The following is a 23,576-nucleotide window of genomic DNA, read 5'->3' as shown; positions in this document are numbered from 1 at the left end:
AGCCGGCTCATTTGATGCTGTGACGCTTGAAAAGGATTTGCGCACCTACATCATTATTTACGGTTTAAGTTGTGCTGCCTTCAGGTGCACCTGGTAAATTCAGGAATCTACCCCAAACCACAGCAGGTTGTTTTAGAGGCTTTTCTAGGTTAATGTTGGTTTGTTGGCAGAAACATGTCTGTGATCGCTGTGTTGTTCTTTTTGATGCAGGATTTCATGTAACTCGGTGCTAAAGTCATAACAATGAAGTTTAACAGTTCTAGTGCTCATGCGTTAGCTAGCATGCGTCAGCTAGCATGCAGCCTGTTTCAGTTGCTCCTGCTTTTACTCTTTACTCTAATTTTTTCTTACTTATTTCTTTGTCCTTTGCTGAGTGTGTTCATCTGTTTAAAAGCTTTCTTTTCAAACGTGTGGATCGAGAGAGTTTTTGTTCTGCTGTTGCTTTCACTGAGGAATGGGAGCGCAGCACAGCAGCTACACACCAGAGATCAGCTGAGCCGCCTGATGCTGCTGTTGCAGATTAACTGGTGTCTCAGATTAACTGGAGACGGTCAAACAGATGTGTGACAGACTTTAAGGAGCTGCTGCCAACAAACCAGCAAATAAACACTGAATATTTCATGTGTGACATTTGTGAGGTGGCCTTAAACACAGTCCGTCAGTCTTTTTGCTCTTGAACAGTGAAATATTAAAAACTGTCTGGAGTTTATTTGGTGATGTTCTCGTGCACGAGGCGAAAACAGCAAACAAACGTCACAGTAAATCTTTCCAGCTGATGTTAGGCATCCTCCACCTGCTGAATCCACTTCAGCCTCTTCCTGCTCATGTTCCTGTTTAGAGGCACAGTCGGCCTGTAAATGGAGAAAACTGAACACAGGAATATTTGGATTTCCTTCTTTTTCTCTGCTCATGTTCAACTTGTCTGATTCAAGCTGGGAATATTTATTAGAAACAAAGTGAATAATATTATTTTATTATCACGTTGATGCAGCACATGGTTCAGTTAGCTTTGTATAAACACGTGTTAGAAATGTTCTTCAATCAGCTCTTTTTACTCTCATTTCACAGCCAGTACTTTTTACTTTTACTTGAGTAAAGAAGTTGAATTAGTACTTGGAGTATTTTTAACAGTAGTACTTCTACTTCAGTACACACTGTGTGTACTTTTACCACCTGTGTCTGAGACCTCCTTCAGGGTCCAGCTGAAGCTCTCAGTCTGCTGTGGAAAAAGGAAATCCAGGTGAGTTTCTGCTGATCACCTGAGGCCGTCATTACTGTGTGAACCCACACACCACTCCTCACTCCTCCCACCCGCTGCACACAGTCACTGAGTACAGACCGGCTGATTCCTGTAAAGGGAGAGGCAGGAAGAGGCGGAGCAACAGCTGAAAAACAAGAAGCCCAACGTCATTTTGCAGAAGTGAAAGTGTGAGAGAGCAGCAGCAGAGCTGCAGTCGAGTCCTGTTTGTCTCTAAAAGAAGATTCACTGGAGTCCATCAGGTTCCTCTCAGCAACAGTGGTGAGTGCAGCTGATCACACTTCCTGTTTCTACACAAATCTTCACTCTGTTCACTTCATCAGGACTCATCACAGTCACACTGGATCCATAGAAATCTGCTCATGTAACCACAGATCCACTGTAGGAGCATCGAGCTGCTGCTTCAGCCTCACTGTGGCTCTGCTCAGGACTGTGGACTCAGGCTGTGCTCTGGACTTCAGACTGACTCCACACTTCCTGGTTATTCATCACTTCCTGTTCCTCTTAGATTGATTCTGGATCTGATTGATCATAAGGATTACAGACGTGAAAACACCTATTTATTCTTTATTGATATAAAGCCTTTGATACTGTAAACCAGCAGATTTTGGTCAGTACTTCAAAAAGTCATTCACACATTTTACAAAGATTATCTGACTTAGTTTATCCTGTAAGAGTCACAGATGTTCCTCAATCATTCAGAAAACAGTCGATGCTGCACTTTATAACTTTGTGTGGAAACATGAATCTCATTATTTAGACAGATGTGTTTGAATCATCCTGATAATCAGGCTTTAAACATGTCAGAGTTCCACACATCAGCTGTGATATTCAAGCTGACCTGGATCAAACATGTCATCAGACACAAACATAGATGATGCTGTTTAATCCCAAAGCTTATTTAAACAAACTGGAGGACAGAATTCCTCCTTAAATGGGATTTTGATCAAATCCACTGATCTCATTTTCACACACAGGCTTTATCATGGTGGCTTCTTCTCTACTAACATCAATCTTTGATTTGGACAAACAAATATGTGAAACACAAAAATAAATCAATGTTTTCTGAGGATCCAGAATAACATGAATGATGTATCCCAGCGAGTGACTGGGAAAGTTCATCTTCTTCCACATCCTGAGTTTGTGAGGATGTTCCAGTATCTGTGAGAGAAAACAGGACAGTTTTTACTGACGCACACATGGACCAAATATACAGACACCTCTGAATAAACATGTTCTCATCAATGCCATTAAAATAGTGGATCAACAGTTAATAACACATTTCTGAGGTTTGTGATTCATCGTCCTCCTCACTGTCAGCTCTACTGGAACAGTCACTGTTTAATATTAATGGCTCGTTGATCTGGACGTACAATAAGAAGTATTCAGTCACCAACAAGGTCGAAGTTTACTTCACAGTGATTGATGGAAAATATCCAACAAACTGATTTATTCAAGTATACAAATGATCTGGATGAATCTTGGACCTTCTGTAAAACAGAGAAACAATTTCACATCTTTGTAACGACTGTATTTATCTTCATCCCCAAACGTTGATCCTGTCCATCTGGACGCTGCACTGTACAGCAGACACTACGATGTTAGGTTTGTGTTTGGATGAACCAGTTTGTGTCTGAGTGTGTTGCTGGGTCTCCACCAGTTACTCTGAGAACTGAAGAAGCTTCTCTGATGAAACGTCTTCAAGAAACTCAAAGAAGTCCAGACGCTTTTCTCTCCAAGCTCCTCAGACTACTGACGCTTGTTTCTCTCTTTGTAAAATGAAATTTAAAGTGAATTTTGAATCAAATGTTTCTCTTCTTTCTCCCTCAGAGTGCAGACATGTCTGCTGCCAGCAATCTGCGATCTGAAGATCAGTTTCTGTGCTCCATCTGTCTGGATGTGTTCACTGATCCAGTCTCTACACCATGTGGACACAACTTCTGCAAAACCTGCATCAGTCAGCACTGGGACATGAATCAGAGCTGTCAGTGTCCCATGTGTAAAGAGACTTTCTACACTCGACCTCAGCTGAGGGTCAACACCTTCATCTCTGAGATGGTTGCTCAGTTCAGACGTGAAGCTCAGCAGAAAGCCAGCAGCAGCAGCTCAGAGCAACAAGCTGCCAAACCAGGAGAAGTTCCCTGTGACGTCTGCACTGGAACCAGACTGAAGGCCCTGAAGTCCTGCCTGGTGTGTCAGACCTCCTACTGTCAGACTCACCTGGAGCCTCATCTGACACTGAAACGTCTGAAAAGACATCAGCTGGTTGATGCTGTGGAGAACCTGGAAGGCAGGATGTGCACGAAGCACGATAAACTCCTTGAGCTGTTCTGTAAGACCGACCAGACATGTGTCTGCATGCTCTGCCCTGTTTTAGACCACAAGAACCACGAGTTTGTTCCTCTGAGAGAAGAATATGAAGGAAAGAAGGCAGAGCTGGAGAAGACAGAGGCTGAGATTCAGCAGATGATCCAGAAGAGACGACTGAAGATTCAGGAGATCACAGAGTCGGTGAAGATGAGTAAAGATGCTGCAGACAGACAGAAAGCAGAAGGTGTTCAGGTCCTCACGGCTCTGATGGAGTCTGTTGAGAGACGCCTGAAGGAGCTCATGAAGGAGATCGAAGACAAACAGGAAGCTACAGAGAAACAGGCTGAAGGTCTCATCAAAGATCTGGAACAGGAAATCTCTGAGCTGATGGAGAGAAGCTCTGAGGTGGAGCAGCTCTCACGCTCTGAAGACCACCTCCACCTCCTCCAAAGCTTCTCCTCCCTGAAAGCTGCTCCACCCAGCAAGGACTGGACAGAGGTCAGAGTTCATCCACCATCATATGAGGGGACTGTGGGGAGAGCTGTGGCTCAGCTGGAGGAGACAGTCTGGAAACCCATGAAGAAGAAGATGTTTGAGGCTGAGCTGCAGAGGGTGCAGCAGCATGAGGTGGATGTGACTCTGGATCCTGATACAGCTCATCCTGAACTCATCCTGTCTGATGATGGAAAACAAGTTTATCATAGTGATGTGTGGAAGAAACTTCCAGACAACCCAGAGAGATTTTCTCCATGTCCTTATGGTTTTAGGAGAGCAGAGTTTCTCTTCAGGCAGATTTTACTTTGAGGTTCAGGTTAAAGGAAAGACTGACTGGGATTTAGGAGTGGCCACAGAGTCGATCAACAGGAAGGGACAAATCACACTGAGTCCTCAGGATGGTTTCTGGACTGTAGTGCTGAGAAATGGAAATGAGTACGAAGCTAATGCTGACCCTCTAGTCCCCCTCTGTCTCCATCCTGGTCCTGAGAAGGTGGGGGTGTTTGTGGATTATGAGGAGGGTCTGGTCTCCTTTTATGATGTAGGTGCTGCAGCTCTGATCTACTCCTTTACTGGCTGCTCCTTCACTCACAAACTCCACCCATACTTCAGTCCCTGTCCTAATGATGGAGGTAAAAACTCTGCACCTCTGATCATCTGTCCTGTCAATCAAACTGATCAACGACTGATTTATTGGATGAATGATTGATTTTTCTTGAAGGGAACAAATGAACATATTGAGTGTAAATCCTCTACAGTCTCCATGTTTCTATAGAATCTGATCATCAGGACTCTGATTCACACTTTGATTCTCATGGAGTTTGATTTGAACAGAAGAAAAGTTGAATCAGGAAATGTTCCCACTGATGGAGACTCGAGCTGAAGAGCAAATATCAGAGAACAAATGTCCAAAAGCTTCATTTCCAATAAAGTTTGTTCAATGCTTTGAGTGAATCCAGACTCATGTGTGGCTGTTATACGGAGCATCAGAGTCCAGCTGAGTTATGTTGGATACAAACTGCTTATTTTGGCTCTGTGAGGAGTTTTGTTCACTGAAAACTGATGAGACGGATAATATTCAAAGAACTCTGTAGAGATTCATGCATCCATGTTCTCCACCTGCAGGTGTGGAGGAGAAAGGTGGAGCACAGACTGCTGCATCCTTCCAGTCACATCATTTTGATGATTATATTTGCATGTTGTGATGATTTGGGTTAAAGACAAACAGAGTTGAACGGCTGCAGTCACAGCATGAAGACGATGCTGAAGCTGAGCTGTCAGTGAACATGTTTCACTGTGATTTGATTTGAAGAATAGAAAGTGTGTGTGGCTGCTGACAGCTGCAGTCTCTGCTAGTCTGCATAACACACACACAACTTTCCCCCTGAGGCAACGATGCAGCAACAACACAACAGCTGCAGACACACACACGATTGTGCGCTCCCTTTCAGTCTGAACTCTCAAACACACAAACAAACTCTATCAATGTCGTACTGTTAAAGAACTCCTCCTTCTTCAGTAACAATGATTTGAGGTCTCTACCAGTGTCTCTTGTTTTGACCTTTGACCTCTTTATTCCTTATAACCAAAAAAACCCTTTTATCTGATATTTTCACCTTATTGATTGATTATATATATCTATTATATTTTCTCACCTTATTTTGACCTTTGACCTATGTCCTTGTTAGCCTTGATCTTCCTTCATCAAAGGTGAAATTTCTTTCACCTTTGAACTTAAAGCTTGAATCAAACCTTTGTTAAAAAGCTTCTTACCAACTTGTAATTCCAACTCTCTGCATTAAACACGTATCTTATCATATAAACACTGGATCACTGAGAGAACTTTAGGCAGAACCAAATGAAGCAGCTGACCTCGTCAAACTCACAGCGACAGTAACTGACAGTGAATTATTTTAATCTTCTTCATTGTATTTGTTAGAAACATTTATTTTCCTTTAATTGGACTTTGGTTAAGTTCAATCCGATGTATTAACCGACCTTTGAGGTGAAGTGCAGCTGCGAAGAACGCTACGGCAGGCAATGAGGTGCGTTTAATGTCGCTCTGTTAATTTGAGCGTCCATAAATTGAATGTCTTATTTTTTCTTACTTTATTATTGCTCATTTATTGGAGAATTAGGCCATTTAATCAAGATAGATTTTATGTTGTTGGTGGTAAAGATCTGGATGGATGTTTTATTCTGTGTTTCTATTTTTCAGTTTAACTTTTCAAGACTTGGTGAATTGCCTTTTTCTACTTTTTGTTTAGTTTTGTTAAAATTAGCAGCAGTGAGAAGTGTTGTTGTCGGTCTTGAATATATTTGATGTAGCCCATACTGTTAAGGTAAGTGTCATGTTTTTAGTTGTTAGTCTGATGAAGAATCTTTTATTTTTCTCCAAAAGTTGATTGTGTTTATCTGGACATAGTGTTTTTCAAGTCCAGCTGAATGCAGGTTTCCCCAGTCTTATACGTTGTGACAGCCACTATGGTGTGGTGTCCCTTTAAGACACCCAAGTCGAGGGTTGATGGTGTCATCAGTTTGTGCCGCTGCTCTCTCTCTCTGGGATTATGAGGACACGTGCCTGCACGCTTCTGCTTAACGAGGGACGGATTTACGTTTTCTTCTTGTTTTGTTTGCAACGCTTGGGTTGTATGAACGCTGGGCGTTATGTTGTTGAGCCGCAGCCGTTCAGCCGGGCTTTTATATGGTTGTTGAAGAAGGCGTATTAAAGAACCACCGTGGATTACCGATACCAGCGTGGGTGTGTGTTCTTCCGACTAGCCTGCTAGGTGTTTTGCCGCCTCCTCTCAACCACGCAACACAACCCAACGTTCCAACGTGTCAGGAGCATCAGCACAGCTGAAATGCATTTTTTCTAAGCACCGCGTCTCTGTGGCTTTTAAACCCCAAAACACGCTACAACAAAAATGGGTCCACCCCAAGGATGGGGTCCCCCGGTGTAGTTTCCACTGTGAGAGACTGTGGGCTTCCTCAGAGTGAGGCTGAGAGCGGCAGGCCCAGCTGGAGTCTGACCTGTGGCCCTTCAGATAAAGCTGAAAACGGCCAATATATGATATTAAATATAAAATATAATTAAAAAACAACATCAGAATGAACAACGAGCTGCTGTTAAGAACTCCCGACGTCCATCCAAGGCCCGATTGGTTTGTTTCCATGACAACAACAACCGTATGTGGAAAAGACCAAAAACTGAAGCGGTGAAAAAGTTTTGTTGCAGATTAACTATTAACTTTATGTTATTCATTGTCAGCTCGTGCCATCATTAAAGCATGTTAGAACACACATGTAGGATTTCACAAATCATCGCTCCTACATTTAATCGTATCCATAACAACTGTGTGTACGTGTTCGCTTTGAAAACATCACGTTCTTTATGTTGGTTGGTTTAGACGAGTGATCTCCAGGATGAATGAGGGCAGAGGCCCGTTTCATGGAGACTGTTTAAGTGTAAACCTGGATTAAAAGCCACATTTGAACACCTTCATCAGAGGCTGTGACCATGTTGAAGGACTGATGCTGACGTGCTCTGACACTCATTAGCATAGAAAACAAAGTGGTGAAAGCACAGAGCCCTGAGGAGCTCCACTGGACGGTCTGTTCACAGAACATTTAATTATTTCACTTTTATTTACATGCAAAACAGCCTCAGAGAGAACAGCTGTTTCAGAGCTGCCAGCTTTATTGGAAAGATGAACTGAAATCCTAAAATAGTCCAATTCATGACAAACTGACACGGTGAAATGTTGCAGGATTCAAATGTGTCGATGGATGAACTCTTTCAGTATAAGATGCAATAATACAAAACACATGAAGGTGAGGAGGAATTCATTTAAAGTAAGTGTGATTTAAAGAGGACTGATTCTTTCCTGGTCAGGCTGAAGCTTTCACCGTCTGACCTCTGTAAACAAACCGAAACACGTTCAGTGTTTAGTTTTACCAATTAGGTTTCATGAATCACCATCTGAGAACGTCTCCGATGTGGGCGCCACTCACAGGGATCACTTCCTGTAGAAGGGTCACATGACCTGTTAAACCCAGAGAGCTTCGTGTGACCTCTGACCCTGATCACCAGCGTCAGGGTCAGTGAAGGTGAGATACCGTGTGACAGGAGGAGGAACTATAAAGTTTTATTTGTACGAACACGTAGAACAGATGAAGTCAGAACGAAGCAGGTGGAGCTCAGTCAGGGTGGAGGTGCAGACAGGTGAGCTGAAGGGGAGGAGCCAGTCTGGTCAGGAACTCTCTGTCTCCTCGAGTGAACCTCCTCACCTCTGAAACACACACACTCTGAAGGTTGCAGTCAGGGTGGTGAGGGTGGTGTGTGAGGGTGGGGTTACCTTCTGGTCTCTGGTTGGTGTGTTTCCTGCAGGTGAGGCTGAGCGGCCGAATCATGACATCGCTGCTGCACAGACACAACAGGAAGTGGAGGAGGAAGTCGTCAGCGTCCCCGTCACACACCTGAGACAGACACAGAGGTTATGTCTCTGCAGACTCACGGCTCGGCCCTGTGGAAACGTCCTGCAGGACGCCTGTTTCTCTCTGTGGTGGCCCCCCCACAGCGTCCCCACCGTGCTTCACTGTGTGGACGCTGTTCTTTGGGTTGTAGCTGCATCTTCTTCTCGTTTCACCTCCTCTGACCACAGGACGTTTCAGTCTGCAGGGTCTTTTAACACAGCTCCACCTGTGGGTGGAGGGGCCCTGTGGGTTCTCCTGGTGTGACCCGAGTCCTAAATGCCTCTCGCTGTCCTGCCCCTCCCCTGTGGTCTCCACCCTCCATTACCCTAAGAACTACACCACCTGCTGCTTCATCAGGTCGAGTGGGTGGAGTCAGGGGCACGACCTGAGTCTCACTGAAACACACGGCTGTAAGGCCCCTCCCTCCTGTTCACGTGAGCCCAGCGTGGGTCCGTCACACCTACAGACTTTTAAAGGTGGAAGTGGCCACGCCCCCAAACCAGTTCAGCAGTAAGGTGTGAGCAGACGGAGCTGTTACCAGGATACAAACAGGATGTGCCCTTTCACAGTTAAAGCCTCATCTTAAATTTTAAAGACAAAATAAAGTCTAAAGACGACGATGAGCCTGTGACTCACCTGTGACAGGTTAACATATACACCTGACAGGTGCTACTGACCTGGCTCTGCCCACGAGGGAAGACTCTGATGTGACCTCTGACCCTGAGTGCTCTCTGAAGCCCCTCCCACTGAGCATCAGCCAATCCCAGCAGAGCACGAACCAGAGCAGCTGAGAACCAGACGTGAGCCTCACCTGTCCCGTCATCGATCACCAGCCTGATCGAAGAGCAGAGCCACATGGTTTGATCATGTGACTGTCACCTGACTCATCCAGGTGATTAACACGTATCAGCAGGTGAGCTCAACAGGAAGCTGCTCTTACTTTGCTTTGGACTGAAACACTGACGAGGTCGAGTGACACTGAGAGCTGCTGCAGCCCTGAGAGAGAGAGAGCAACAGGTAAACACACACACCTGAAATCGTGAGCAGTTTCCTCCAAAACGACACTTTACTTACTGCACCAACACTAACACGCCACCAACACGCTAACAACACATGAAGCACTGAGTACTTTCACTGCACCCGAGAAACTGACACTAAACACATCCTGTACACACTGTGTGTATTTTATGCAGTACCTGTGTGTACACGCTGCCACACAGCGAGCAGCTCCACTGCAGTTGCAGGAACAGGAAACACACCACGTGACCTTTGACCTGTCCCACAGCGCACCTCTGCTTGCTGCTCAGAGCCCACTCACCCAGGTGCATGATGGGAGCAGGAGGAGGAGGCTGGGCCGAGCTGATAGAAACCAAACAAACAAGTAAACAACAGCACGACAAACACGTGAACCAGACTTTACCTGTAAACTTACCTGGTGTCTCCCAGGGAGACCACAGTTATGGAGCTGACAGGTAAGTACGTGCAGTACACACTTCCTGTCCTGAAACACACACACAGGTAAACCGCACAGGTACGTAACCATGGGCGTGACTTTGTATTGAACATTGGGGGGTCAAGATCTCTGTCTAAATAAATAAATCTGGGTACATTTCCAGATGATCAAACAACTATTTTACTGGTAACACCTGAAACCAGTAAAGAAAACCAGCAGCCTATTGATGCAAGATGATCCAGAACTTTATTGGGGCTGACATTGTTGGAAATAAGTCCAAATAAAGAGTCCAAACTTTTATAAGCCTGTCTATGTGTGTCTCACCTGGACAGCCTCCTCTGGAAACCAGACAACAGCAGAGTGTTACCCGGCAACAGGCCAGGTGGGTAGGGGGTGTGGCTTAAGTCCAGGTACACCTGCAGACTCCTCCCAGCTTGGTCACAAAGAGTGAGACGCACACCTGCACACACACATTGAGCTAACAGTCAGAACTGAGACTCAGACCTGAAGCACTGATGCCTGCAGTTTCTCTAGTGTCCAGCAGAGGCAGCAGTGAGTCGCCCCCATAGACTCCCCATGTTAAAACTTCACAGCAGAAAAGCCTGATTCACAAACCACCTGTGTGTTTGTACCTGAGTGTGTGTGTCCAGAGTGGGCGGTCCTGTTGTTCACACTGATCCTTTCAGACACCACACCCTGAAAACACACCAGCTCTGAGCTGAAACACACACACACACACACACACACACACACACACACACACACACACACACACACCAGTAAGAGTTTAAAGCAGGCTGCAGCTGCAGTTCCTCAGATGGCCACAGGGGGCGACTCAGTGAGGGACGAGCAGTTTACCTGCAGTCTAAGACCTCTGAGACGGACAAGACTGTGGGTGGGACGGCCTGAAAACACAGAGAAGAGACATTAAAAATATGACGTCATTCAGGGGTAAAACCGCAAAGGATTGTGGGAACGAGTGGCAAGAGGTACTAGCGCACGCAGGCTTTCACACGTAAACAGTTACAACAATAAAAACAAACACATAAATGGCAAGAAGCTGCTGTATTATTAACTGTGTTGTATTATTAAGTCTTCTGTTGGAGTTATTACGTAATTTATCATAACATGATTGTTGATGTAGGTTACAAATAAGTCTTATATTGATTTGAATTTAATTCGTTGCTATGCTGCTTTGTTCACTGTGGCTTTGCAGGCTAATGTTTGTTGTGTTTTGTAGGAAAACCAGAAACAAAATGCAGGAATGTGATCCAGACTGGGCGCCTCTATCAGCCTGGGTCATACCGAGTTTAAAGCTGCTACCACAGCCAGATCTGATTGGTTAAGAGAGAGAGCGATATCGAAACAGCCACGAAACGTCCGCATATATGTGCCCAAGGGTTGTACTGAAGCAAGCAAGTGATGAATAACTGTTTTCCAGTTTGTTTTTAGCAATGTTTTTTTTCTTCTTCTTTTTTTTGCATTGTTGATTTGTTTTTCAGGAAGCAGCTAATAAAGCTGATGGATTTTTACAATGTTGCCTCTTTCTTGTAAGATTCTATAATAGAATGAAACAATGATGCCAGTTAGAAATAAAGACAATAAATTGAATGAATTACGAAACACTCATTGTTTTTCTATTAGATCTGAAAATGTTGTGTTGTGGCGGACCACCAGGTGGCTCCACTCACATCCAAGTTGAACGGAAGTGTTGGGGTGGAGATTTTGGCGCTCAATATATGTGAAGTTCTGAGAGTCAAATAAAAAAGTTGTTGGAGTGAGACACAGAGACCTCTCCTGTCGTTATCACATACCTCCACATTGGTCACCCCTGTAGTGAACATGCTAAGGCTCGACGACGAAGCCAGCTCCGGCCTGGAAGCATCGGCTGCCGCCGGACTTTCACCTCCACCGATGGCTGCGTTTGCTGTGGCGCTTAAATTGCCGGATTTTTGGCTTCACGATCCTCCTTCATGGTTCGTGCACGTAGAAGCTCAGTTTGCTCTTCGTGGAGTTTCAGCCGACGATACTAAATACCACCATGTGGTGGCCTCACTTGACCCGCTGTCAACCCGCCGCGTGATGACTCTCCTCCGGGACCCCCCAGCCCAAGGCAAGTACGCCGCCCTCAAGGCGCTGCTGCTGCGGCGTTACTCCCTCTCTGATGCTGAGCGGGCCGAGAAACTCCTTTCCCTCGCGGGCCTGGGCGACGGCACCGCTCTCGAGCTCATGGAGAGCATGCTGTCCTTGCTGGGCGCGGATGACGGAGGATTTCTCTTCACCCACCTCTTTCTCCGACAGCTGCCGGCTCCAGTGCGCGCTGGCCTTGCCAACTCCCTGCTATTGGCCACGAAGGATTACCGCTCCCTTGCGGAAGAGGCGGATCGCATCCTCCTGGCTACCAGGACTTTCGGCGTCCAGGCGATTGTTCACGACTCACCAGCATTTTCCCCCGCCCCCTCACCGATGCTCCAGGGGCCCTCCGACTCGTCCACAGTGGCCGGAATCGCTGCACGGCGGCACCGCGGAAAAGGGCTTTGTTTTTATCACCAGCGTTTTGGAGCGAAGGCACGGCGCTGTCTCCCGCCTTGCAGTTTCCAGACCCAGGGAAACGGGCATGTCAGCGCTCTGTAGCAGCCGCGACCGCTGGCAACAAGGAAAGGCTGCTTTTCTTAGAGGACTCACGCTCGGGGAGGCGTTTCCTGGTGGATTCCGGCTCACAGAAGAGCCTTCTTCCCCCGGCTGGCTCGGACAGGCTAGCTGAGGGCTGCGGGCCATTGCTAACAGCGGCTAATGGCTCTCCCATCAAAACCTTCGGTGAAAGGTTGGTGACTGTTTGCTTTCACGACCGTGACTTTCAGTGGAACTTTGTTGTTGCTGCTAGCTCTGTGCCTATAATAGGCGCTGATTTTCTTTGTGCTCACGGACTGCTGGTTGATGTTGCTAACAGACGTTTAATTGATGCTGTGTCATTTTCCTCATTACCCTGTTTGACTCGGGGTGCTCAGCCCGTGGTGCATGCTAAGTCAGTAGATTCGGGTGATGTTTTTCAGTGTTTGCTTTCTGAGTTTCCCTCACTCTCTGTCCCCACTTTCTCGAGCACTGTGACGAAGCATGGGGTGGAGCATTACATAACTACAGTAGGGCCCCCGGTGTTCGCGCGCGCGCGCCGCCTCGACCCTGCCAAGCTGGCTGTTGCTCGGGAAGAATTTGCCACCATGGAGCGTCTGGGCATCGTGCAACATTCGAACAGTGCCTGGGCTTCTCCGTTACACATGGTGCCTAAATCTGATGGTCGGTGGCGACCTTGTGGGGATTTCCGCCGTCTTAATAATGTCACAGAGAACGATCGTTATCCCATTCCCCACATCCAAGATTTTTCAGCCCATCTTGCGGGGACCTCGGTTTTTTCGAAGATCGATTTGGTACGGGGATATCACCAGGTTCCCGTGCGCGCGGAGGATGTCCCCAAAACCGCCGTAATTGCACCTTTCGGCCTTTTCGAGTTTCTGCGCATGCCGTTTGGCCTGAAAGGTGCCGCCCAAACCTTCCAGCGGTTGATGGACTCGGTCTTGCGCGGGCTGCCCTTTGTTTTTGTATATCTTGATGATATACTGGTGGCCAGCAGCTCAAAGGAGCAGCACATGTTCCATCTGCGGCAGGTTTTTCAGCGTTTGGCGGAGCATGGACTGATTATTAATCCGTCTAAATACCAGTTTGGGTTGCCCGTTCTTGATTTTCTTGGGCACCGTATTTCCGCCGAGGGCGCGGTTCCGTTGCCTGACAAAGTCTGAGCTGTTTCGGATTTTCCGCGTCCCACGAATGTTAAGGCACTGCAGGAATTTTTGGGGATGGTGAATTTTTACAACCGTTTTCTCCCCAGAGCGGCACATCTGCTGAAGCCCCTTTATGGGGCGTTAAAAGGTAAAAAAGCTAATGACTCCGTTGACTGGTTTCCGGAAAGCATCCAAGCGTTTTCTGATGCTAAGTCAGCGTTAGCTAATGCTGCCCTTCTGGCCCACCCATCCCCCTCAGCGCCGATTGCGTTGACCACCGATGCGTCCGACATAGCGGTGGGTGCGGTGCTGGAACAACGAATCTCGGGTGTCTGGCAGCCCCTCGCCTTTTTCAGCCGTACGCTACGTGACAGCGAACGCAATTACAGCGTTTTTGACAGGGAGCTACTGGCGCTCCACCTGGCGACTCGTCATTTCAGTTTTTTTCTCGAGGGTCGTCACTTTACCGCATACGTGGACCACAAACCCTTGACGTTTGCCATGTCCAAGGTTTCTGATCCATGGAGTGCACGCCAGCAGCGCCAGTTGGCAGCCATTTCTGAGTTTACCACAGACATTCGGCACGTGGCTGGTAAATCCAATCATGTGGCTGACTGTTTGTCCCGTGCGCTGGTTTCTCCCGTCTTTCTCGGCATAGACTACTCCGCCATGGCTGCCGATCAGAGCGGTGACCCGGACATCCTTGCGCTTAAATCCACCCAGACGGGCCTCATACTAGAGGACAGACCCGTGCAGGACGGTGGTCCCCTCCTCGTCTGTGATGTTTCCACCGGCCGCCCTCGCCCAGTGGTTCCCGCTTCCTGGCGTCATCAAGTTTTTAACTCTGTACATGCTCTCTCTCATCCAGGGGTCCGGGCCTCTGTTAAACTGGTCAGCTCTAAATTTGTTTGGCCAGGCCTTCGCAAATCTGTTAAGGAATGGGCGTCGGCGTGCATTCCCTGCCAGCGAGCAAAGGTTCATAAACACACCAAGGCGCCCCTGGAGCCGTTCTTCATACCCGGCAAACGTTTCGATCATGTTCATGTCGATCTGGTGGGTCCTCTGCCGCAGTCACAAGGTTTTACACACCTTTTGACTGTTGTTGACCGGACCACCAGGTGGCCGGAGGCGGTTCCCCTGGCGTCCACTACCGCAGCAGTGGTGGCCAAGGCATTTTTGTCAAGCTGGGTCTCGCGTTTCGGCCCACCCGCGGACATTACGTCAGACAGAGGCCCCCAGTTCATATCCGAGCTTTGGTCGGCCATGGCTGATGGACTGGGGGCTAAAGTCCACCGCACAACCGCATACAACCCGCAAGCTAATGGGATGTGTGAACGGTTTCACCGGTCGCTTAAGGCTGCTTTTCGCGCCTCCTTAAAGGATGGCAATTGGGTTGACCGCCTCCCGTGGGTTTTGCTTGGGCTGCGCTCTGCGGTTAAGGAGGATCTCGGCGCTTCCCCAGCTGAGCTAGTGTTTGGTCAGCCCCTCCGCGTGCCTGGAGAATTCTTGCCCGAAAATCCTCCTCCCTGCTTCGATCCATCGGTGCTATCTCTCAACCCACTTTTGCACTCGCTTCGGGTTCCTGGTCCGGTGCACCATTGCGTGCCTGAAACCTTTGTTCCAAAGACTCTAGAGACTGCTAAGTTTGTTTTTGTCAGGCACGATGCCCACAGGACACCGCTGCGGCCGCTGTATGACGGCCCATTCAGGGTTATTGAACCGGGCCAGAAACATTTTGTTTTGGATTTTGGGGGTCGAAGGGAGACTGTGTGTGTTGACAGACTTAAACCTGCACATGTTCTTCCGGACAGTAATGTGGTGCCGGCCCAGGCCCCTCGCCGTGGCTGCCCTCCTTCAATGGGGTTGACAGACTCTGGTTTTCCCCCCAGGACTACCCCCGGACCACCGGCGTTTGAGCCTCCTCCTGCCTTTCCTGCTCGCCTTCACCAGCCTCGTTCACAGGATGGACCTTCCTCTGCATGTTCTCTCCCTCCCAGGTTCAGTCGTTCGGGTCGTTTGCTTAGACCCAGGGTCCTGGACTGAATAGGGACCTAACTGTGTGTTCAAGGGGGGGTATGTGTGGCGGACCACCAGGTGGCTCCACTCACACCCAAGTTGAACGGAAGTGTTGAGGTGGAGATTTTGGCGCTCAATATATGTGAAGTTCTGAGAGTCAAATAAAAAAGTTGTTGGAGTGAGACACAGAGACCTCTCCTGTTGTTATCACATACCTCCACAGTGTAACACTACAACCTGAAACGACAAACAGATTGTGTTGGCCTGTACAGGAGATAAAATATTTAACAACAGCTAAATAAACGGTAAATGGCCTGTATTTGTATTCTTTACTTAGTCCCGAAGGACCCCAAAGTGCTGGAAATGCTAGCGCTTAATGCAGTGTTTTGATTTTGTTGCCACTTGTACCCACAATGCAATGCGTGAAAGTGACATGGTCTGTCAATCTCTATAAAAAAAGTTTAAGGGTCCTGGAGGAAGACGGGGAGCAAACCGAGTGTTACCTGTCTGCAGGTGGGCAGCAGCAGTGGGCGTGTCAGAGTGTGGAATCTCCAACCACGTCTGACTTGTAGGGTTGACTCAGCGTGGAGATCCACCCCACTGCGCTCAGAAACTCCACAGCCAATCAGAACACTGGGATCCTGATTGACAGACACATGGGCCAATCAGCTGCAAGGATTCAGGTCAGATCAACTCCCCACAAACAGGAATGGTGGGAGTCATCTGCATAGCAGTAAAAAGGTAAGCTGTGTTTTGATGATGCTGCCTAAGGGAAGCATGTATAATGTAAACAGAGCTGGTCCAAGCACTGAACCCTGTGGAACTCCATAATTAACCTCAGTGTGTGAACAACTACAGTTAAAGCTGAAAAATGTGTTCATGTGTACTAATATCAGAGAGCAGAGACCGACCTCTGGCCACGCCCCTTAGTGACATCATCAAAGCTGGGTTGCTACCTGAGTGTTAGCAGCGATGAGTCTGTAGAAACATCCAGGCTGGAGGACAGGAAACCACCGCGTACACACACCTGAGAACGCCAGCACCACCTGCACGCACACAGACACACACACACGTAACTGTGTATCCAGGTGAGCTCAGGTAAACACACACAGGTGCGTCTCTCACCTTTCTCTCCTGCTTTTGTTCACTTTCTTTCTCTGTCATTGGCTCATTCTTCGGGTCCCGCCTCCAGCTGACCACTGGACCAATCACAGCAGCTTTCACTGAGAAGCACAGTCTCAGCCCTGCCTCCTGATCCTCTGCCTCCGCCCCTGTATTCCTCCAGGACACACCCTCCTTCTGCTCCACCCTGATCACCATGGAGACACAGGGCCAGGGGTTGCCGGAGTTGGCTTCTTCTTCTCCTCTTCTCCTCCTCTTACTCCCAGCAGTCTCTTCTTCTTCTTCTACTGTCTGCTTCCTGGCAGTGACATCCCCTCCTGGCTCCTTCCCCTTGTGTCTCAGGTGTGTCTCCATGGCAACAGATGGACTCAGGATGTGCAGGTGGTCCAGAGAGAACTGCAGGTAAACCCTGTGAATTGAACCCAGCTTTATTTAACTCATAATGTTTACAACCAGGAAGGAAGCTCACACCTTGAACCAATCAGACGCCCTCCTACATCACAGAATGGACCAATGAGCAGTGAGCATGCTGCAGGTTGTGCGTGTGTGTACCTGCAGTGTTTGTGTGTGATGAACCTGTCCTGGTCCAGGTGTTGGTAGGAGGGGAAATCTGATTGGAGGAATCTCTCTGTCACCATGGTGAACTGCACCACACCCACCAGACAACCTGCAGCACACACACACACACACACTAAAGAATAAAGCTGTGTGTCCCTGTGTGTGTGTCTGTGTGCGTGCAGTGTACCGATCCAGGCGTTGTTAAAGACCGCCCTCTGCGCTCCCTCCTCCTCCTCGCTGCTCTCCGTCAGCACGCAGGCTGCAGCTCCCGCGGCGTCTCTGAGCTGCATCGAGTGTTTGAACTCAGACGTCTGTGACGGCAGCTCCAGCACGCCGACCAGCAGCAGGGGGCGCTGCCTGACACACAAACCGGCAAAAATCATTGGTACGTAATCACATGACTTCATGTGGGAGCTGCTGTCACCTTACCTGACAGCGTCTCCACCCCGAGGCTCGGAGGACAGAGTCCTGCAAGACCAGGACAGGAACCCGTTGATCTGGGCGGAGGTCAGGTTGGAGCCATCAGGGGGCAGCAGAGAGCTCAGAGGGGCCGACGACCAGCAGCCAGTCTGCAGGGACTCCAGGAGCTCCGACACACCGAGGTACTGCCGGACCGCCGAGGACACGCGGTACTGCAGGGACACAGAGCACACTGAGCATGCTCCACACTCACCTGTAAGGAAGACAGGTGAGAGTGGGACCTACCTGCGTCACAGGACAGGTGTGAGGCTCGTCCAGCATCTCAGCGTAGATGTCTCTGCGTCCTCGTCCTCCAGCTCTGCTCAGAGTCTCCATCAGCCTCCAGGACAGCAAGCACACACACTGCTGCCTCCACACACCTTGGACCAGACTGAGGACCAAGACCAGAACCAGGACCAGGAAACAAGCCAGAGCCAGCGCAGGACAGGAGGACAAAGGTTAGGCTCTGCTGTCTCTGACTGTGGACAGGTGGTGGTGGGTGGAGCCTCACCTGTGTGCCAGCTGCGAGCTTAGGTGACAGGTCCACAGGTAATCGGACACATCTGTGTTTCTCTGCAGCAGTAACCGTGGTAACGCCCCATCTCCCGGGCAGCGGTTGTCGGGTGGCGAGCCTCCCGCCCTGCTGAAGGTCGTCACCCTCAGGCTGGAGCGCAGGCAGGTGCAAAGCATGCTGGGAGGGAAGTCCGGGCAGGGCCGATACAGGAAGTGGGCGTGATGCAACTGCAGGGGGAGGAACCATCAAACTTTATTAGTCGTGGCTGCCACGAACACAAACGGGCATGATGATGTCACATCATGTGACTCACCTCCACTCTGTCTCCCGCCCTCAGCTTCCTCTTCGCCGCCGGCTGATAGGCCACGCACAGACCCACCTTCCCATCCAGCACGTAGAGCCCCGCCCCCTCACTCACAACCTCAGTCACCGTGCCCTATCACAGCAGAGGAGGCTTAGTAATCAGCACACAGGTACAAACCTGTGGTAGCCAATCAGAGCTCACAGCACTCTCACCTGGTAGCTGATGACTTTGGATTGCTTTATCCTCACAGCTGATTGGTCCAGCTCCACCTCCTCATGCTCCGCCTCCTCACAGTCGTCCTCAGCAGGCTGTGACAGCAGGGACTCAGAGTGTGTGTGTTCCTGTGTGTGTTCCTGTGTGTGCGTGTAGTCGGCGTGCAGCTCGGAGCGCTTCGTCACACACAGGATGTTGTTTCCTCTCCAGCCTCGTAGCGCACACACACGTAGAGCTGTCACACACACGCTCTGCCCGACACACACACGCTGGATCCAGCTGAGCCGGCTGCTGTCCTGCACACACACACACACACTGAGCTTCATCGTCCCTCCTCACCATCATCATCCTCAGAGAGCTGGTACCTGTACGAGCACGGGCAGCGAGCGCGACTCATCCGTCAGCGTGAAGCAAAAGAAGGTCGTTCCTGCCACGGCCAGCAGAGGGGAAACTGAGCCCACCTCTCCGAACACGCTCAGCCGCTGACCTTTGACCCTGGAGCACACACACACACATCTGTCACACACACTGCTCATAAACTCCACTGCAGTTCAGAGGTCATGTGACCCACCTGTGCCTCAGCAGCCTGCCGGCCTCTCCGACTCCCACCGCTCCGCTTAGCTCCACCCTTCCAGGAGCAGCAGCCAATCCCTGCTCAGCACCAGGACACAACAGGACAGGGGAGCCAATCAGCTCCAAGAAGCCTGCGGCCTCTTCCTGGCCCGATGCATTGTGGGGGATGTAGTTCCAGTGAGGGAGGAAAACGGGACGATGGAGCCACAGGGGCGAGAGAGACAGGCACTGGATGAGAGAGAGAGAGAGACGCGGGTGAGAGAGTGGCGGAGTGTGTCCTGGGTGGATGCTGGAAGCCTGTACTGATGATGACAGCTTCATCAGCTCTGATCTGCAGTGATGCCGTTTGTTTAATAGCTGCAGTAGATCAGATTAGATCAGATTAGATCAGATCAGATGAAACTTTATTGATCCCTCGGGTGCGTTCCTCCAGGAAATTCGGTTTCCAGCAGCCCAGCACCGACAGAAGTTACAGAAGGTGAGCAGAAATATACACATATACAAATACAGAGTATAGAAAAGGGAAGAATAGAATAAATAGCAATAAGAAAACAAGGGAATTGCACATTTCAAGTACTGTGAGTAGGGCTGCTCAATTAATCGAATTTTAATCACGATTACGATGTGGGCTTTCAACGATCATTAAAAATGACTGAGCCGATTATTAGCCCCTCCCTCGTGCTTTACTCTCGCGCTGCTCCATGTGGTAAATCGAGCGCACCTCTCTGCATTTCGAACACATGTCACAACAAAAAGAGGTACCAAACGACTCACGGACCGGTACCGGTCCGAGGCCCGGGGGGTTGGGGACCGCTGATTAAGAGGACCGAGGGAAGCTCGGAAAGCTCAGCAGAAGTTATTTGGAGAGGAGAGTGACTGCCGTTGGTTGAAAAGAGGTAAAAAACTTCAGTGGTGTGGAAACATTATGGGTTCAGTCAGACGTGGATCAAGTGGACACAGTGTGTAAACGTTGCTACAGTGTAGCTGCACCACAGAGCAACACTGCAAAGTTCACTAAACACAGATGTTTACATTTTTCATTCATTTTTATATTGCAAACATTTGCACTGTTATCAGTATTTGCACTATTTTATATTATTTTTTGACAAACTTTAAAGTCATTATTCAACACATTGTTATTGTTAAATAAATATCGTCAAATAATCGAGATCTCAATGTCAGTGAAAATAATCGTGATGATCATTTTTGCCATAATCGAGCAGCCCTACCTGTGAGTCATTAATCCGTGCGGTGATGCCAGGACCACACTGAGCCTGCTGCAGCTGTCTGACTGTAATCTGTCAGGTTACTGCAGGTGATGCTATCTGTATACTTTATGTGAGGAGGAGGCTCCACATCTTTATAAAGCTCTGCTGTCATCACGTCTGTGCCAGCACAGTTACTCACTTGCTGACAGACTCTGTCTTTACATCCTTACTTATCGATCAGCTAAGTGAATCCATATAAACACAGCTCACATTTAACAAGTCCTGATGTTTCTGAGTTACAGAAATGAAAGTCAGCTGTTGAGCTTGTTTCATGCTGATGTAAACATCAGCAGAGAAGCGTGTGATGACCAGACTCTATCAGCACTTGTGTCCCTGCACAGAGAATGAGCTGAATTAAAGAGGAATTCGATTTCATTCACGTTGCACATGAACACCTGCAGTTTGTTGTGACCTCGTTACCATCAGTTCTGACCAGATCCGGTTTAGTGACGCTGCTGTGAAGAAGCTCCTGAGAACTAACCAGCTGATGGACCATGGGTTAAGGTTAGGCTCCTCCCCCTCTGACTCACCTCACACGTGACGCTGCCGCTGGCATCCGTCAGCCTGTACTCTCCGTCAGGGCCTTCTCTCAGACAGCCAATCAGCAGCAGGTTGACCCTCGGCAGCGCCCTCTGACCCGGCACGGCGAGCTCCGCCTCCCTGGCCCAGGCTCTCTGCCGATTGGTGCTCCAGGACAGGTTGCTGACGCAGGCCAGGTGCTGCTGGGAGACGAGCTGGGAGACGGACAGCAGCCTGCGGACAGACGGGAGGACAGCGGTAAGGCCAGGTCACGTGACCTGCGACAGCGATGATGTCAGCGGGCGTTACCTGTAGCTGACAGGTAAGCTGTGGGCCACACACATCTGCTGCTGGATCGCCTGCACCGCACACATGCTCAGATCGAAGAGGCTGAGGTCACCGTGGTTACCTGGGAAAACAAAGTTTAAAGGGTAAACACAAACATAAACAACTGAAGCCCCGCCCACTGAGAACACCTGAAGTGGACACCAGAGCTGGTGTGTCAACAGGTGGGACCACCTGAGGAAGCAGCTGCTCTTCATCCTCACACTCTTAGTCCTCCCTGTTCCTCACTGACAGTTGGTCACCTTCATGGCTCTGACCTTTGAACCACACTCACATCTACACACTGGACTGCTCTGATGACACCTGTGAGGGCAGGTGAGCCCTGCTTTCACTGTTTAAATAATGGTTTAAATAGTATTTGGTTTCATAAAAGACATGGACATCGTCATTAAGGATTTAAAGTACAGCTGATTTATCAGCCAGCTGTTTCAAACAAACAGGAACTCACCTGTCTGCGAGGGGGCGGAGCTACACACCACAGGACTCAGGTGTTCAGAGATGGAGGTGAAGATGTTCTTTAACCACAGGGACTCCTAAAGAAACAAAGCAGCAGGTCGGAGGTCACAATAATAAATGTAGAACAGGCTCACATCCTTATATTCTCTTTTCTGTGTGGATTTCTGCTATAGAATTAGCTCGAAACAGCGATCGGCTGCTGCTCTGCCTACGTCATGACGCAGACAGTCTACGTACGCAGGGCTGTGCGTGTACGTAGACTGTTATTTATCGCTCAGTTCGGGCAAACAGGGTCAGTCTGGGACTCACCGCCTCGGTGCTGGGCTTGACCCGGTCCAGGAGCTCCTGCAGGGGGTCCATGTCTTCGCTCCGGGTGCCGGTTTCTCCCCCTGCTGACAAACTCCCGCTCACGGCTTTCAAACAGCTTCCGGTCCTCCTCCTGTTGATGTCCTCCCTCTGACCGTCGCCGCCGTGTTCCCGCCTCTTACCGTTCATAAAGCCGCCATGATGCCCTACCGTCCTACTTTGTTTACTTTTGTTCTGTATTTTAAACAAATCATCAAACTTATTAAACTGACTAGTCTCTGCTCACGCAGGATCTCTACCGCGCATGTGCGGAACAACTTTTCCCTTCCCCGCATTTCACAATAAAAGCCCTTCACGTTCACATACACTCTGTGGTCTTCTACCTCCTTTCCTAAGCACTTTTCCTTGATAGAAACGTTCTGAGGTGGAGGAAATGCGTTTAGGAGATGTGATAAGAACTCAGGAAAGGAAACAGCTGTGTTTGAACTACAAGTCGATCACGTGACTCCAGCCCAGCGTGTTCTCAGCCTGATTAGTGCAGGTGAAGAACATGCTTTTATTATGAAGGGGTCAGACTTCCTGCTGAGGCTCAGGGTCATGTGACTGACAGCACCTTTTGCAGCTCACCTGACGCCACAAGGTGTTTCCTTTTCAGGAGGATGACACCGTGTGAACCTCGGGAATCGCCAACAAAAACACATTTCTGTCAAGTGGAAACTTTAAAATAAAATAAAATAATATATATATATTATTTTATTTTTTTTATTTTTGAGCTTGCAGAGCATAGATGCAGATCTGAAGGTTTGTCACTGTTTTTTGTTCACTTTTTATCCAGGCTGCAGGTGTCTCAGTGGAAGAATAGAGCGTGGCTGAGCGCACCTGTGCAGACCAGTGATACAGTTTAAGATCAGAGAATTGTAACCCCCTCTTTCATATGGCAGGTACAACAAGCCAAGTCTTCATCTAGGACCTTTGTTATTCCAAATGAATCAATTAAAGATATCGTTTAACTTCTGAAAGGATTCTTTTGGAGGAGGCAGAGGAAGTGACTCAATATAAAAACTCTGCATAACCTTTCATCCTTGTTCAGGAATAGGACGGAGGAGGATTTTGAATCATTTATAGCCAGAAAATCGTCTAAATAGCTCCATTTGT

General features: G+C 48.8%; 1 protein-coding gene and 1 pseudogene across 1 annotated transcript; one reads left to right on the top strand and one right to left on the bottom strand.

Moving 5' to 3' along the window:
• The first annotated feature begins 1,257 nt into the window (after positions 1-1,257).
• Positions 1,258-4,772, top strand: LOC113014911 (E3 ubiquitin-protein ligase TRIM21-like; annotated as a pseudogene).
• A 2,904-nt stretch (positions 4,773-7,676) lies between these two features.
• LOC113019577 (CST complex subunit CTC1-like) lies at positions 7,677-22,740 on the bottom strand. The gene is made up of 25 exons (XM_026163349.1): positions 22,425-22,740; positions 22,108-22,192; positions 21,624-21,723; positions 21,326-21,548; positions 19,526-19,755; positions 19,320-19,449; positions 18,954-19,250; positions 18,751-18,873; positions 18,435-18,664; positions 18,170-18,314; positions 17,894-18,096; positions 17,652-17,821; positions 17,459-17,573; positions 16,910-17,315; positions 16,741-16,830; positions 16,288-16,425; positions 10,851-10,897; positions 10,625-10,710; positions 10,317-10,452; positions 9,972-10,040; positions 9,736-9,898; positions 9,480-9,535; positions 9,217-9,373; positions 8,422-8,542; positions 7,677-8,355 (listed from the first exon to the last, which is right to left on the bottom strand). Exons 1-25 carry the CDS (start codon positions 22,608-22,610, stop codon positions 8,264-8,266), a joined length of 3,798 nt encoding a protein of 1,265 aa, XP_026019134.1. The 5' UTR covers positions 22,611-22,740; the 3' UTR covers positions 7,677-8,263.
• Positions 22,741-23,576: the final 836 nt, after the last annotated feature.

The sequence above is a fragment of the Astatotilapia calliptera genome, chromosome 3 (genome assembly GCF_900246225.1).
Source record: "Astatotilapia calliptera chromosome 3, fAstCal1.2, whole genome shotgun sequence".
Classification (NCBI taxonomy): domain Eukaryota; kingdom Metazoa; phylum Chordata; class Actinopteri; order Cichliformes; family Cichlidae; genus Astatotilapia; species Astatotilapia calliptera.
The sequence above is the reverse complement of the archived record's forward strand: the minus strand, read 5'-3'. Positions and strand labels throughout refer to the sequence as shown.

What these genes read in the sequence shown, in the direction of transcription:
- LOC113019577 (XM_026163349.1), bottom strand. Translation starts at nt 22,610, where the DNA reads ATGAACGGTAAGAGGCGGGAACACGGCGGCGACGGTCAGAGGGAGGAC. An exon ending in CGCTGCCCGTGCTCGTACAG is followed by an intron (nt 19,251 to 19,319) that starts GTACCAGCTCTC and finishes GTGTGTGTGCAG; the next exon opens with GACAGCAGCCGGCTCAGCTG. An exon ending in ATCACACACAAACACTGCAG is followed by an intron (nt 17,316 to 17,458) that starts GTACACACACGC and finishes TTCAATTCACAG; the next exon opens with GGTTTACCTGCAGTTCTCTC.